The following is a 16,245-nucleotide window of genomic DNA, read 5'->3' on the forward strand; positions in this document are numbered from 1 at the left end:
TTTCGCATATCACTTTTGGCGCCTTCTCCCACCTAGGCCCTAGAGCGCCCACTTCACTCGCTCTACCTTAGAACCGCTTTTGTCCGTAATAAATGTTTTTTTCATCAATGTTTACCTCTAAGATTTCCATATTGAATTCACAAGCAAACGAAAAATCTCAAAATTCATAAAACAATAAATTACGAAAGTATTTCTTACCATAAAAAACTTGTTAAAACCATTTTAAAGCGAGACTAGCGTGTTATATCGACAATGTCGTCAGTCGGTCTGCATCGATGGCGACGATTCAAAGGAAAGGTGGCATCCGATTCCTTACTTGTATATTTATATAGAGTTGTTAATAAGGGACTTATTACTTTCGCTAATTAATAATTATTAGCGGTAGATAAATACATCTTAAGTTTATTTAAAGAAGTTCTGTTGCGCTAAAGTTTGAAAGCCTTCGATATTTTAGGAATAACCTGAACTTGAAATGGTGTATAGGTGTGTGGTACATGTTGCTGGTGGTAGAATATATTTTGTATCCGCCCGGATAGCGACCACCTTACACAAGGTGATAGACCCTCCATAGTGGCTCACGTAAATGCGTCGCGTTTGGGGTAAGCCTATGTTGTTTCCAACAGGCCGGCATAATTGTGTCGGACTGTCAAGGGGTTATCATCTCTTGTCAGTCGACATTCTATTGAACACCACTACACTTACCATCAGGTGCAGTGGGGTCACTATACCATGCCTGTACAAAAAAACTAGATTAATTAGTCTTTCAATTAACTAACTATTTTACTAAACTGTGTCGTTCCGCTGTTAGTTTGAAGTTCTTACTGTTGTTGCAACTACATCATTGTAGTAGTTAACGAGCGTACTCCGCCTAGAATGTTGTAATTCTAAGTTCTTGATGGAGTTCTTATTGTTTATTAGCCGTTGTGGCGATAACATTAAGCAATTTTGTAGGTCCACAACAAACTGTAGAAAAAATATAATGTCTCGACTTTATGGAAGGAAGGCATATGAATTGCCTTCTAAGATATCAATTGCAAAGTGAAAGTGGCAGTTTTGTCGTTGCGTTTCGTGTTTGTGAGATTGCCAGAGGCCGGACAAGCCTTGTATCCTATATCTCTTGAATGTACAATAATAGTACACAGGATGTTGGGTATGAAGCTCTTCAAAGATGAAGAGGAATCTGACTTATAATTTATTTACATTTTGTCAGTGTTGCTGGTGGACTCCGTGTTTTAATATAAAAGTAATTAACAATGAATATAAATTATAAATCGTTAGAATTTGTAAGTTTGGATGTAGAGAATAATATCTGTAATTATTATTACATCCGTTTTCGATCTAAATTTTGCTATCCCTCTGATGATGGTAAGCCGACCACAAATTGTTTCTAAGGCAGTTCATGGAAAACCCACTATCAGGTCACTTACTTATTCAAAACTTGGTGTCCCTAATAAACCATTAACCAAACATCTAAAAATATTTCGTAACAACCGCCTCGTTCAAGAACTAGGGCGGAATAAAACACTCTGACGTTGAGCGCCCTCGTCCTGTCTTTAGGATGAAATTTAAATTTCCCGGAGGAAAATATGGCGTCAATTACTTTGATGTCACTATGTATAATCTTACGTAGTGGCGTATTGGGGTTGTTGATCTTGAAGTTCTGGATTCTATTTCCCTTTCAAGCAATATAAATATAGTTGTTAAAAGTCTAAGCTGTATAACAGAGATGAGATGCACTCAAGTCGCCTAAGATTGTATTTGTTGTCTTTATTTTTTCATCGCGAATACTTCGTGTTCCGTGTAGACTACACGAAGAAGTAAGGTATAATTTCTGTACACGTAAATAAAATAGTTACTCAAGTGTTTGAATACCAAATCCCATTTCTTTGGTTCCGAGTTTGTAAAAAGATGCATATCTTATGTGCTCTAGAGCTCTATTTACCATGGCAATCTTCCTTATAAACCAACATACTAAACTATTGCCTCAAACCTTTATAAAATAGATGAGTCAGTGATATAGCATAATATTATATAGTGTTGTAACATCTCTATAGAATTACCATGAGTACGGAAAAGTGTGTAATTTAACGCGCTGATTTCGCGCTAAATTTGTTTAATAACATAGAAGTTTTTAAATTAGCATTTCTTGGTATCGAACTTGATATTTACGAATCTAATTTAAGGAATCTTGAAGGTATATATAAGTTACCTACATTTAAATTTATGTAGGAGTTACAAAACGAAACTGTCTGGTCTGTCTCTATAGTTCAAGATTCTTTGGTCTCGCCTCCTTGGCGTAGTGGTTAAACGAGTTTTTGATCGTGATTTTCTGGCTTCTAGGTTTGATTCCCTGATCAAGTCTTATGAGGTCTTCTGACACTATTGGCTGAAGAATAAGTCCTACAGAGAAATAGCGACCACCGTACACATTACACAAGGTGTAAAATCCGCTATACTGACACGCATCATGTTCCAAGATCAGCCTGTAGCTATCTTTCAATCTGGCCGGCATAATTGTATCGACTGGCGTAGGGTATCTAATCGTCTCTCGTCAGTTGACATTCTATCAAAATTCTACCGACTTAATACCTGATAATATTCTATCTGAATTCAACTCACTTAGTAACTGGTACAGTGAGGTCGATTTGTCATTTCCGTAAAAAGAACTGCTATAATATGCTCTTAAAAGCATGTTAACACACGCATAACCTAACTAGGTACATTAAACTGGAATACAAAGTAAAGAAAAGGTGCTGTTTCAATTTAGTTCCGTTTCTCTAAAACATAGTTATTGATTTTCTACAATGTAGGCTTCGTTAAATAAATGATACGACGTGCACAATGCACTCAACAAATTGACTATCTATTGATTTGTCTCTATGTCCACAAACAATTTCACTGGTGGTAAGTCTCTCATATATATGAGAGTCCGCCTGGATACCACTGCAATGTCTATTCTGCCGCCAAGCAGCAGTGTGTAGCTACTGTTGTGTTCCGGTTTGAAGGACATTTTAGCCAGTGTAACAACTGGATAAGACTTAACATCTCATGTCTCGGGATGGCGAGCGCAGTGGAATACCAAATAATACTTTGTAATTCAAGGTGTTGGATGATTTTTCTACTGTTTATGGGCGGTCGTATAGCTTACCATCAGGCGAACGGTAAGCTCGTCTCGTCATATAAAGTAATAAAAAAAACATAATATTCGAGTCAAGATATCGATCGCTTAAATCCTTGACTACCTAATCTTACTTATGCTGTACTTGCTTCTTGTGCCCAGCTCCGCCTGCGTAGAAGGATTAAAACAAAAGTGTTAAAGAAATTGCAAATATCTTTAACTAGGTGTTGCTCGCGGCTTCGTCCGCTTGTAAAGTCTTTCCCGCCATAAAACTACCTACGTAAAACACTGTATCGATTACAGCGCTACCAGAAAGACACCAGCGCCATCTATTAAAAAAAATTAAAAAAGTCACATTAATTACCATGGAAACAAAACACCGCGATAAAAAGTAGTCAGTCTTAAGCAGAACATGGTATACCCGTGTGCTACATTTTATCAAAATCTACTAAGATGTTTCTGCGTTTAGTTTTAACAAACATCTAAATGTCTAAACATCTTCACAATTTTTCGCATTTATAAAATTAGTAACGTAAATTTGTAATATTGACAATAACTTTTCCGATTTCCGATTTTCATGAAACAGCCCACTCTACTCCCAATTACTCTTTGCCAATGTATAAAAATTCGTTAGTTAATTTCGGAAATGTGCGCTAAAAAAATAGAAAACCAGAAAATAATTCTAAATATTATATCTTTCTGTATTTTATTATTCTTCTTTAGTTATACCTTTCCTTTTTTGTAACTTTTTGTATATACAGACACACCGGGTTCTGATTTTATTATGTATGTCCGAAAAATCGACGGTTTCTACAGGACTTTAATGTGGCTAAAGATTTGTACAGGGAGCGTAATATGGAATCATTTGCCTATTACTATACAAGGCCTAGATGTAAAGAATTATAAAACCCGGCTTGTAAATCGAAGCATAGACATTCAAAACTTGGAATGAAAGGCACTCCATAACTTGTCATCGTAAGACATTTAAGTGGTATAAGGCCAGTAATTTCACGGGCTTCTTTTGTCTGAGAATTCACAATCCAAGACTACATATTATGTTTTTGGCTTACTGGAAGCAGTAGAACTAATTGTTATATAATTTGTTTATTTCAGGTCTTGTTAAACTGGGCGTTCATTGTGTTACGGGGAAGAAAGTGGCGATCAAGATCATAAACAGAGAAAAATTGAGCGAGTCAGTGTTGATGAAGGTAATTTCCATCGATATGTTAATTTGTATTTATAGTGCCATCTACCGTCAAATAGCGCGAAATATTACACATTTTAATTTGTCATACTGACGATAGATGTCGTAAAGAAAATAATAAATTATAACTTGATTTATTTACTTTATTTCTTTAGAAACCTATGAATGAGGAATTATAGTAATTGAATATTTTTTTTATTTTGAATCCCATAAAAACAACAAGTAACAATAATGAAATATTTTGATCGTCAAATTTTCAGGTGGAACGGGAGATAGCTATCATGAAACTGATAGAACACCCACACGTGCTCGGACTATCCGATGTGTATGAAAACAAAAAATATTTGTAAGTACGAACACTATTATCACAACCACAGTAATTAATTAAAGTTGTACTTAGTCATTCACCGCTTCGGTGGCGGTAGTTGCATTGCGTGCGCGGTAGGACGACTACTCTGAGATCCTGGGTTCGAATACCAGTTCATGCACAGTAATATTTGGATTTTTCTGCTTACTAGCAGCCCAGAATCTAAAATTTGTGCCTCAAATGGCGATAGGCTCGCCTCCTACCATGTCATGGGACAAAACATACTTAACAAAACTTGAATGCCCTAGTTACACCTCGGCCTATTCTTTCGGGGATAAATGCATGATGTGTGTTTTTGTCCCTATTTTTTCCAATTATTTAGTTTTGTCCTTGTGCTACTAGATGGCTCTTTAACGATATTTTTATTTTCAGGTATTTAGTACTTGAACACGTGAGTGGTGGAGAACTCTTCGATTACTTAGTGAAGAAAGGTCGGCTAACTCCTAAAGAAGCGAGGCGTTTCTTTAGGCAAATCATATCCGCTTTGGACTTTTGCCATAGTCATTCTATTTGGTAAGATTTTGTTTATATTCCAATAGTATTTGTATTGTTTAACACCATTAATGTCAGGTAACACTATCCTGGTGGACTTTTGGTAACAATTTAAAAACTATTCAACACTATTATTATTTTTACTTTTAACTGACATCTAACGTAAATGGATATAAACTTTAAACCGTGTAATTTGGTCAGATGGTTACATGAAAGCCCAAAAGATGGCATTGTTACGCGAATAAAATTAAATCTTAAAAGTAACGGAAAAATCTTATACAAAACTGCAATTGGTAAAGATATTTGCACGCATTCTGAGCGAAGTGTTCAAGAATCGAAAGGCACACTAGGATCCCTATGAGTTCGAATCCTTCGCTAGGACAAAATAAAATATCTTTAACTAGGTGTTGCTCGCGGCTTCGTCCGCTTGTAAAGTCATCAATCATCATTCGCAGCTGATGTCCCTATACTTATAAAAAGTTGTTATATAACCGGAAAGTATTTATAATTTGCCAATGCCCATAACTTATACTCTATAATGAATGACCAATGGCTGTACTATTGTTATTTTAATTTAATACTTTTTTTTCCTTTCAGCCACAGAGACCTCAAGCCAGAAAATCTGTTGCTAGACGAGAGGAATAATATAAAAATAGCAGATTTCGGCATGGCCTCCCTTCAACCTGCGGGCTCACTGCTCGAGACCTCTTGCAGGAGTCCACATTATGCTTGCCCAGAAGTCATTAGGGTATGTACCTAGTACCTACCTATTAATTAAATATGTTCCACAAGATCAGAATTACACCGTGCTATTTATGTATTATGTAGGAGTAACATCATAAGGAGAGCGGTATTTAAAACAAAACAGATAGTGGGAATAAGCCTTAAATTACACTACAAAAAGTTGCTAATAGCTTATACTTAAAGGGACGGAATAGCAGAGGATTTAAGTTTTTACTAAAAGACATTCAAACTTATCTAGTAGGAATATGACATAAATTTAAATAAAACTATTTTCCGAATTTTATCGCGATTTTTATATAATTATTTTCTTCTGACGTTTCGAACACTTTGCTGTCTTCATATTCAGGGGGGCGACTGAGGTGTTGATCGTCCGAAGTCAATTACAATATCAATTTATAGTTATACAAAATTGTTGAATTTATGTACAAAATTTTCGCATTACATATCAATGTCTAACATTCGTGAAAACATAAGCAACTGTCCAGAAATATTCAGAGAAAGACGTTTTATTTCCCAAATTGGTTATAATCTACATGCTTTGTTTACATAAGCAATATTGCTTAAAATAGCTTTCCCACGACGGGACAATTGCCTCGGCACAGACCTGAATGCCCTTAGAAGTCTGGTCCGGAAACATTTACTTTGTTGTAAGTGACCGCAATTGATGTATAGATGTAATTCGAGGGGCCCGAAGTGCGTATATTGTAACGGTCAGTTTTTTATTACTAAATGGCAAGACGAGCGGCTCAATCGTTTTTGGCAAGTCAACTTTTATAGTAACAATGTCTCGGGACAATAGAAAGTACTAGAACACTGCATTGCGCTAATCACATTTGGACATTAAATTTCAAACGGAACTTAAAGAAGCAATTATGCAGGCCGGCATGACTGTGCCGACTGTCTGGGGATGTTGCTATTTTTTGCGAATCGGCACTTTCATTGAGCTTTCTGCTTTACTTCGCTTAAGATCAGGTGCAATGGACCCGTTTGCCGAGTTACATTAAAAAAAAACCACTGATTACACACGTAATTTAACATCAATCATAGAAAGATACCAGACTGAATAGATTTTACTTGATTGTATAGCTAGACGGAACGTGTCACGTGAATTTTTTTTTTGTTCGCCTGATGGTAAGCGATTCGACCTCATATAAATAGTAGAAGCACCATCCCTCACTTTGAAATACAAAGTATTGTTGGTATTCCACTGCGGTCGCCATCCTGAGAATGAGATGTTAGGTCTTATTATGTCCTGTAATTACACCGGCTACAATGTCCTTCAAATCGGAAAACAACAGTGACTACACACTGCTACTTGGCGGCAGAAATAGACATTGCAGTGGTACCCAGGCGGACTCTCACATATGAGAGACCTACCATCAGTAAAACCTGATGGTAATCTTAATTTTACTTTACAATATGCGGGAGAATATATACTAGTCTAAAAATAAACATAAAACAACATTTATCTAATCATCATCTTGTCGCTTTCTTCTTATAACTATATTATTTGAAAGACAACATTAACTTGTTAAAGATCATAACAATATAAATTATAGTACATTGCTGATAGCGACTCGGCCGGTCGTCTGAGGTCAACAACTAGATTGGTGGCCAGCGAAACAATTGCCACCACTTATGAAGGGCCATTTGCGCGGGCCTCGCTTACGAGATTATATTGTTTTCAGTTCTTTAGTTACACACAAATTGTTACTGAATGATAAATTGCGTTTCTTCGTTCTCTTCTTTTATATGGCTACCAACGTTTATCTATCGGTGATTTTGCCAATGTCGAGTCATAACAGATACAAAACAAAAAGAGACTATAAAATCAGATCGCCATTTAGTCAAAAGAAATAAAAAAAAAAAAACATCAACACTTCTTCGTTTTGAAACAGCGCCGCCGATTTACGGTCTTGGATCAAAGCAATGTGACTACATAAATTTACAATACATAAACTTAGCTATACCTTTACGCAGGTTAACTCTCTAAAGAAAGTTATACAGTGACTGTAATGGGAATATATTAGTTTTAGACTATTGGAGCATTATAGCATGGAGCAATATAATCATGTTTACAGGCTATTCAGAATGCTAGAACAACAAATTACTGGCCGCATGATCGTTTTATTTATCTTATACATTTTCTACCCGCTTTCCCTTCGTAGCACGAAAAACACTCAAAACCAGTCTCCATCTCCATGATGGCATTAATAAAAAACCTTAAATACCTAATAGGATTTCCCAATTCACATTGCCATTAGATCATAGAGACTACACTGAGAAGGGAACGCCTACATTGCTGTATAGGTATTCAAAGTACATAGGTACTCTTATAACTCGAGGGTCATGTAATTTTCTAAGGATTTAAATCTCGAATGTAATGTTAACGAAGTAAATAGATTATGTAATGCAAACTCTTCGTTTCGAACCTTGCTATACTACCAAGACATAAATAGGAAACAGTGAGTGAAAATCTTGTTGGCGGTGTCCACTTAATTAACTTAACTCGTTCAGAACTACACCGACCGGATCTTCTAATCAAAACGGAAACACATAATTTGATTACACCGGGTTAGATGATTTTATTTCATTTTAAACGGCGCTATGACAAAGGAAGTAATTTATGCGGCCTTTATAAAGAACTTTTTATTTTGGTATCATAGTTTAGATATATTTGTTTATGAGTATAGTAATGAAGTATAGTATTAAATCATATATTTCTTTAATTTTAGGACTCTCAGTTTATACATAAAAATAAATAAAACAATAAAGTGTACTAGTAAGGTATTTTTAATACACTTCCACAAGCTTCTATTTAATTACTATACATAGAGTTAATCTAGAGTTATCCTACCCACCTCCAGACCATTATTAAGTACTTTATATACCATATAAATATGGCAACATTATTCTATTGTAGACAAAAAAAAGTTCAAATGAAAGATATTTTTCATGTTGCATTAGTAAAACATGTTCCAATATTTAACAACAATGTCACCCAAAAAAAATGTGTTGTAGCTAGTTGCTGTCAGCTGCATTGGTTTGATAGATTTTAATTGTTGGGCTCTGGTTTTTTGTTAAACAAAATATTGTATGCAATTTGACTTATTTTAAAAAAAACCTTATTGTATGTTTCAATTTGAGACATCAGATTTTGGATATAAATTATGTTCCCTATTACATGTATAATATAATTATTACATTGAGTATTTTTATAAAGCTAGACAATGGAATGCCATTAACAGTAGCAACTCTAGACTTGAAATATACCTGACTATCTATTATTTGGGCCTGTACTGCACAGGTCACCCCAAATCATTAGGTAATAAGGTTTAAAAAACCAAACACGGTTTTGAAGTCTAATGTCTCAAATTGAAACACCAGTGTTTGAAGTATAACACTGCTTGAAGGCAGAAATAGATCAAACAATGATAACCACGCAAAAAACTCACGCAACTGAGTAATGCCATGGAATATTATTTCTAAATCACAATTACTATAAAACAAAACTATGCTAGAAATGTCAGATCTTATGTGAAATGTCGTTAGTATTAAAACTAATATTACAAAAAATGGGATGTACTTTTCGTGAGCAATTTTTTTACGATCACAGTCAAAAGGTATGGAACAAAAAATCACAAAATATTTAAGTGTGGGTTGTTTTAAACCATTTAAAAATATTTGCAAGGAACATTAGAAAATATCATTTGCTTCTCAATTACTTGTAAATATTCAAGTTGAACGAAGGAGATTGTCAATTGAGGGATTTTTTTATAAATAATTGACTACTTCATTTTTTGGTAATCCAATGCTCCTTTAACTTTAAAATGGTTTTAAACTACCAGAGTAAAGGAATCTTAATCTATTTATCATATTTACGACGCAAGTACGTACTTCATAGTTAATGTTGAATTTTATTTACCCAGTCAATGTCAAGAGAATTTATATTAACTTATATTAGCCAAATAAGAAAATTACAATTTACAACATAATCATGAATTATTTTAACAAAGAGTGATAATTAAATAAATTTTAAAGATATAAATTATCAAAAAGCTTAGCGAAATCATTTTCGCCCAGTTACTAGTAGAGACAATACTAACACAATAATTTGATACAATCTATAAGATCAGCACACGAAACAAATGAATAACAAAAAGACCTAGTAACTTGTTGAATCAGCTCCATAAATACTATTTCCTTATTAATTTTTAGTAACAATATATAGCTATTGATTTGCTTGTCAATCTCATGTATGCATAATAGTTAAGACGAAAGTTCTGAGGTAATAAATATAAAAAACAGTTGAATTGAGAACCTCCTCCTTTTTTTGAAGTAGGTTAAAAATAGAGTATTTACAAATATATTCAAATAAAAATCATAAAGACACAGCTTAACTTCAAAGTCAAGTCTCAAGTTAAAGTTATTATAATTTTGAATGAAAAGATAAATAAGTAAAATAGAAGAGACAAAAATACAAAAAGTTTGGAAATAATGACAGCTTAGAAAATATGATGTACTTGTTTAAATTATTTGAAGTTTTATACAAACATTGTATATGAAATTTATATATTTTTTCATCAATAGTTTTTGCAACATACAACAAATTTCCTTTGTTGGTGCAAGTATCTGTAAATAGTGCAGCCTTCAGAGTTTATTACTAACCCATGAAAAGTTGGCTAATATTTCTCTATTTTGGACAGTAATTTTACTCAGATCAAATTGACTCTCAAACTAATAACCATTTTATTTATTCAAATGGGAATCAAACTATGGACCTCAAAAGCCTAACAGGCAGTATTTTCTGATACTAATTCAATAGGTTTATTACCATTGGCTAAATAACCTGAGATAGAAATTGACAAACATATCAAAGATAAGTATTGTTACAAAGTTGGCTCACCATCTTAAGCCCAATGTTTTAATATCCATTTATCAGAGAAATTAATTTTATATTTGAATACTATAATTCATGGTTCCTCTTTTATGTATTATTCAGAATTATTGAAATTTTTTATATGATAAGACAGAGTCATGTGATATAGATGTATGTATAATTCAATTTGTGTTAAAAGTATAACATAGAACCTTGTAATAGTGAGCCAACAATAAGTGTTATGAATAAGGCAGTTTACAGACCAATATTGTAGCATCAGCAGAACTTAGCCTTTACAAAACCTTATAGAAATATTCTCACCTTAATCATCATCTACTCTCTGCTTTTTACTGGTATTTGACGGTGTCTGGGGCGGGGAACAGGCAGTATCCCTCCTTTTTCCTGAATGCCTTGCACAGGTAGTCCCAGACTGCCTGTTAGACCTATTAGATTGAGATTCACGAGTAGGTGAGAACTGGGTCATCATTTCTACATCATTAAAAATGACCTGAGCACCCCCTCCACAAGTGGGGATGACGTCACCTTTATAAAGTTTTGTTTCTAACTCCCCATCAGTATCCTGTTCTTGAGATATGAGGCAATACTTAGATGTTTTCGAATTGGTAATGTCTTTCACAGTTTTCAATTTATTGACAACTTTACTGTTAACAATGCTGGGCTTTAAACACAGTGCCCATAGGTACTAAGTTGTTGGGGCGTGTTCTACCCATCCTCTACCATCAGCTGACAAGGACCTTCGGTGTCGAGGGTTGGCTACAGCGATGCCTCTACGCGAAGAAGTAGGAGTCTCTTGTTTGGGGTACTGAACTAAAGGGAGTTAATAGATGGGCAGGTAATGCTCGAGGTGTAGATCCCGAGTAAACTCTCTTCCAGTTTGAGCAGCCATGTCTGTTTTTGGTATGAATCTACAATATCACCTCTGTCATTCAATGCTTCTGCTATAATACGCAGTCTGTTCTCCTTTTCTTCTATAGCATTCCGGAGTCTTTCCTTCTCGGAATTGATTTCCTAGCTTTCTCATGTTCAGCTGCAATCTTATGATTGTACTTTCGTTCTAGAATCTTCTTTTGCTTTTCTTTATCTAGTTTGTTTTGGCTTAACATCAAGTCTTTCTCTTGCAATTCTCTTTGAGAGAAGATGTATACTCAGTCATTTCATTCAATTTTCTCTGGTGGGAAGGGAAGCATTTTCTGTGGCTGTTAACCTCTCTTCTAAAGCTTTAACTCTTCTTTCTGCTGCAGCTAATTGTCCCTCAGAGAAGCATTCTCACTTCGTACTTCTAAAGATTCTTTCTCTAACTCTAGTAACTCTGATCTTAATCTTTCATCTTTTATGGCTTTGCTTCTTTTCAAAGCTCTCTCTGCGACTAATCCTCATTTCCAAATGTGCCATTAATTCTTTGATAATGTGTGCTGCTTGAGAACTGTTCAGTTCTAGACTTGGGAAGTCAGGTCCCAAGCTGTAGACCAAACCTAGGTCTAGCTCCAGGTCTTTAGCTTCAGGTCTGGCAATGTTCTCCCTAGCTATGTTGAAGAGTCTGTTGGCCTTACGACGGCCTGATGTAAGACCAATAGTAGCACCAATGTCGACCACTTGGGCCTTGGCAACCTCAACTTCTGCTGCCATTTCTGCAAACCTCATTACTTGAAGGGTCTCATCGTAGTCTTCAGCTCTTGGATTAGCGCAAATAATCATCCGACCTGACCTTCCCCTTCAAAGAAGTTTTTGAACAGTAAAGTAATTTTAGACTCTCTGTACGGTACCATATTAGATGTCCCATTAATCTGGTTCTCTCTTAGAGCTTCAAGACAAGTTCTCAGGGTCATTAAGGACTTGTTTATGTTACCAGCTTCCTTTAACCTCTGCCCAGTATTTTTTGTTCTGTTTGTTCTCTCACTTCCGGCTAAATCAACTAAGCTTAATTGGCTAATGCAAAGGAACTTTTTGTTGTGAATCACAGTTTCTCCTGTCTCGCTAATGGTGCCTGCACCAATCGAATAGTAAATACGGAATGACTTCTAGAAGATTCCGCATTCAATGTGGTATGGGCCATGCGTTTCCTTTTCAAGCCCATGTAGAAAGCATCAAAAGCATCCTCCGCTGATTTGATTTCAATCTCGGTAACTCCATGGACATACATGTTCCGTGCCCCGTCTTCTCTTATAAGTTTTACAGGAAGTGTTTTGCTCGGAGCGCTATCTTCAAGTAAATCATAGACACAGTTATTATAAACTTCTACATAAGTTACAAACACTGCATACTGGTTGTCTTCATTGATACCCTCAACTTTAGTTACGTCAGATGACGACATAGCTAAATCAGGGTTCGAATTGTTTTTCCTATTCGATTTAAATTTGTGCAACTCCTGCTGCCTTTCTAACATGGCCTCCGCTTCAGTGGCGATGTCAAACATGTTCATTTTGTCAGGTTTGAACACGTATTTAGGTGCCTGGTAGTCATTGATCGTCTTAAAAATTATGTTCAAGCAGCGAGGTAATATCCCGCAGTTTTGCGGTTCTCCGGTCATTGTAAATGTTTTGCCGCTTCCCGTAACACCATAAGTAAATAGAAGACCATTTTTACCTTTCACCAAGCCCTCTACCAAGGGCTGTGCGACTTTATCGAACACTTCTTGCTGCGATGTTTCGGGCGGGAAAACCTCTTTGAATATATACTTCATGGTTTTGTTGCTCTCGTTTCTGTAGCTGAATGCCGTAACTGGAGGCGTCAGGAGCACCGTGGTTGGGGACACGATCTTCATACATGGTAAATCGGAGTCTCTTTGCATGGGTCGAAGGCGGCAGTATACTTGCACAGGATCTCGGTCTTGCGCGAGGTTTTGTCTACTCCGCGCCGGCGTCCGCATATCGTTTAACTTTTGTTTCGATTTCGCAGACTTCATTTTGTCGTATTTTTCACTCACATTCACTTCGTATTGAGTTTTTCGCGTTTTTACTTTTCAACGGATTTCGTCAAATCAAAGCAACGGTCGTTTATGAATTATCAATAATATACGACGATAGACCATATAACCACAATGATATTTGTATCTCTTTCTAAGTCGCTAAGATATGTAGTGTTGTTTCATGTAACGGCTGACGGTTTACACCATCTTGATTTGATCGTATTGTACCTACCCGTCCATGAAAATGTTGACATTTTAATGATACCAGGCGCTACAAAATTTACCGAATAATTAAAATATATATATAATGCCTAAGAAATATGACTATAATTTTAATATAAAAAAATTATTAAGTTTAACTTTAGTTAACTCGTCGAAAACATAATATAACATACACAACATAATATCTTTAGATGATTAGTAATTAAGAAATCCATACATTTAAAAATTATAATTTATTGCTATAATAAATCACAGTAAATAGAAAATACCGAAAGTTTTATATCAATTTAGAAATGGAAATATTACCATCTACATGGAACAACGTGGTCAAATTTATTTGTCCATAATTTATCGGAATTTCTAATAGACAGGCAACACTTTACTTTAACGTTCCAAATCCAACTGTCACAGAAACGTTCCGTTTCTCACACCTATAGGAATTGTTTATAATTTAAATTTCATACTTAATATTATTATCTTATGATTTAATTTTAAAATGGGTATTTTATTTAAATTCTTATTATACTGTTTTGGAACATATTTCAATTAATTCTATTTTTTACAGGGTGAAAAATATGATGGTCGACGGGCGGACGTGTGGTCTTGTGGAGTAATCCTGTATGCATTACTCGTCGGTGCATTGCCTTTTGACGACGATAATTTGCGTCAATTACTTGAAAAGGTAAAGAAATATTTTTGAAATAATCTCCTTATGATGCGCCATCTAGTGGGAACTAGCAAAATAATTGTTGATATTATTTTTAAAGGACGGATAACGCTGAATTTAAATTTTAAAAATATTATAATCGATTGTGATATTATTAATATAATGATAAAACTTCGTTGAATTTGTATAAACTCATATAAATTACGTGAGTTCAATTTCAGGTAAAACGCGGCGTGTTTCACGTGCCGCATTTTGTTCCGCCAGACTGCCAACAGCTGCTTCGAGGCATGATCGAAGTAAACCCCGAAAAACGAATGACGGTGACTAATATATAATTTCTTTTCAACAAATTAGTCGTAAAATAAATATACACCTAAGTTGTCCAAAACGATAACTTATGACTTATATATAATAGCGCCATCTTTCAGCGCATAGTGATATTTTTAAGTAAGCTCTTTGAAAATATTATTATATTTAACGGTTTTTGTCCAGCGCATTGTCATTTTAGTATTTGATAAGTACTTTCCAAAGAGTAGTTTTAATTTAAATTTAGATTGGCATTGGTAAATCGCAAGTCGGAAGTCCATTATATTGTTGTATCAACAAGCATTAACTAAGTGATTATGTAAGCAAAAATCATAATTGTAAATTCCTATCCCAGTTGGCTGAAATTACCAGACACCCGTGGGTAACGGCGGGAGGCAGGGGTGAGCTGGAACAGGAGTTACCCATGATGGAAGTGGTGCAGACTCGAGTGCTGCCATCTGCCGAGGCCGTGGATCCCGATGTTTTGCAGGTAACCAAATTTTACCCAATTTTACGACCGACTTCATTAAGCCAAGTCCTCTATATGTTTTTTTTCCATACCTACAAAAATAAAAATAATTTTGTAGGTATTGGAATTTATCGTAAGTTAATGCCTTCGCCATATTCATTTCAAAGCAACATGTCGTTTATCAACAAACACTAATTGACCATAGACAAAATATATCTCAAACGTAAAGGAGGTCTGGCAAACTTTACAATAATAAAAGCACAGGATTAACTTAACAGCAAATTATGTCTTCTTATAGGCTATGTGCAGTTTGGGCTGCTTCAAGCAACGGGAGAAACTTGTCCAGGAACTTTTAAGTCAGCAGTGAGTATTCAAAAATATTAAAACCGACTATAAATATAATATATTTGTTTTAAAAAAAGTTTAGATAGACTGAGGATTCCATTTCCCAAAATCTTTCGTCTGTATTATTATTTATTTATTTTCACCATAAAACACACAGCGGGCAAGTGGAAGGTCGGCTTGATATCCGCATCGAAAACAAGTATTCAAAAGTTCAAATATTTTTGTCGCCTATAGATATTGAGGATTAAACGACTCATATTAATAATACGACATAACTTAAATCTCCATTATTCATTATGGGATGATGGTGTTAAATTGTTTGCCCATGCCTCGTTTGCAGCCACAACACTGAGAAGGTGATCTACTTCCTGCTGCTGGAGCGCAAGCGGCGGCGGCCGGCGCGCGACGACGAGCCGCGCCCGCCCGCGCCCGCCGCCCCCGCCGACCCGCCGCGCAAGCGCCTCGACACCTGCCGGGTAACACACACACACACACACACACACACA

At 35.5% G+C, this 16,245-nt stretch overlaps 1 protein-coding gene and 1 pseudogene across 1 annotated transcript; one reads left to right on the top strand and one right to left on the bottom strand.

The window, feature by feature from the left end:
• Positions 1-4,231: 4,231 nt before the first annotated feature.
• On the top strand, positions 4,232-16,215 carry LOC119192644 (serine/threonine-protein kinase BRSK2-like; the record flags this gene model as incomplete). The annotated part of the gene is made up of 9 exons (XM_037446452.1): positions 4,232-4,326; positions 4,583-4,668; positions 5,062-5,202; positions 5,779-5,929; positions 14,518-14,634; positions 14,841-14,939; positions 15,281-15,415; positions 15,693-15,757; positions 16,080-16,215. Coding segments are annotated over 9 exons (1,025 nt in total), but the record flags the coding sequence as incomplete, so codon positions are not given.
• LOC119192645 lies at positions 10,646-13,908 on the bottom strand (annotated as a pseudogene).
• Positions 16,216-16,245: the final 30 nt, after the last annotated feature.

This window comes from Manduca sexta, unplaced genomic scaffold (assembly GCF_014839805.1).
Source record: "Manduca sexta isolate Smith_Timp_Sample1 unplaced genomic scaffold, JHU_Msex_v1.0 HiC_scaffold_3031, whole genome shotgun sequence".
Lineage (NCBI taxonomy): Eukaryota > Metazoa > Arthropoda > Insecta > Lepidoptera > Sphingidae > Manduca > Manduca sexta.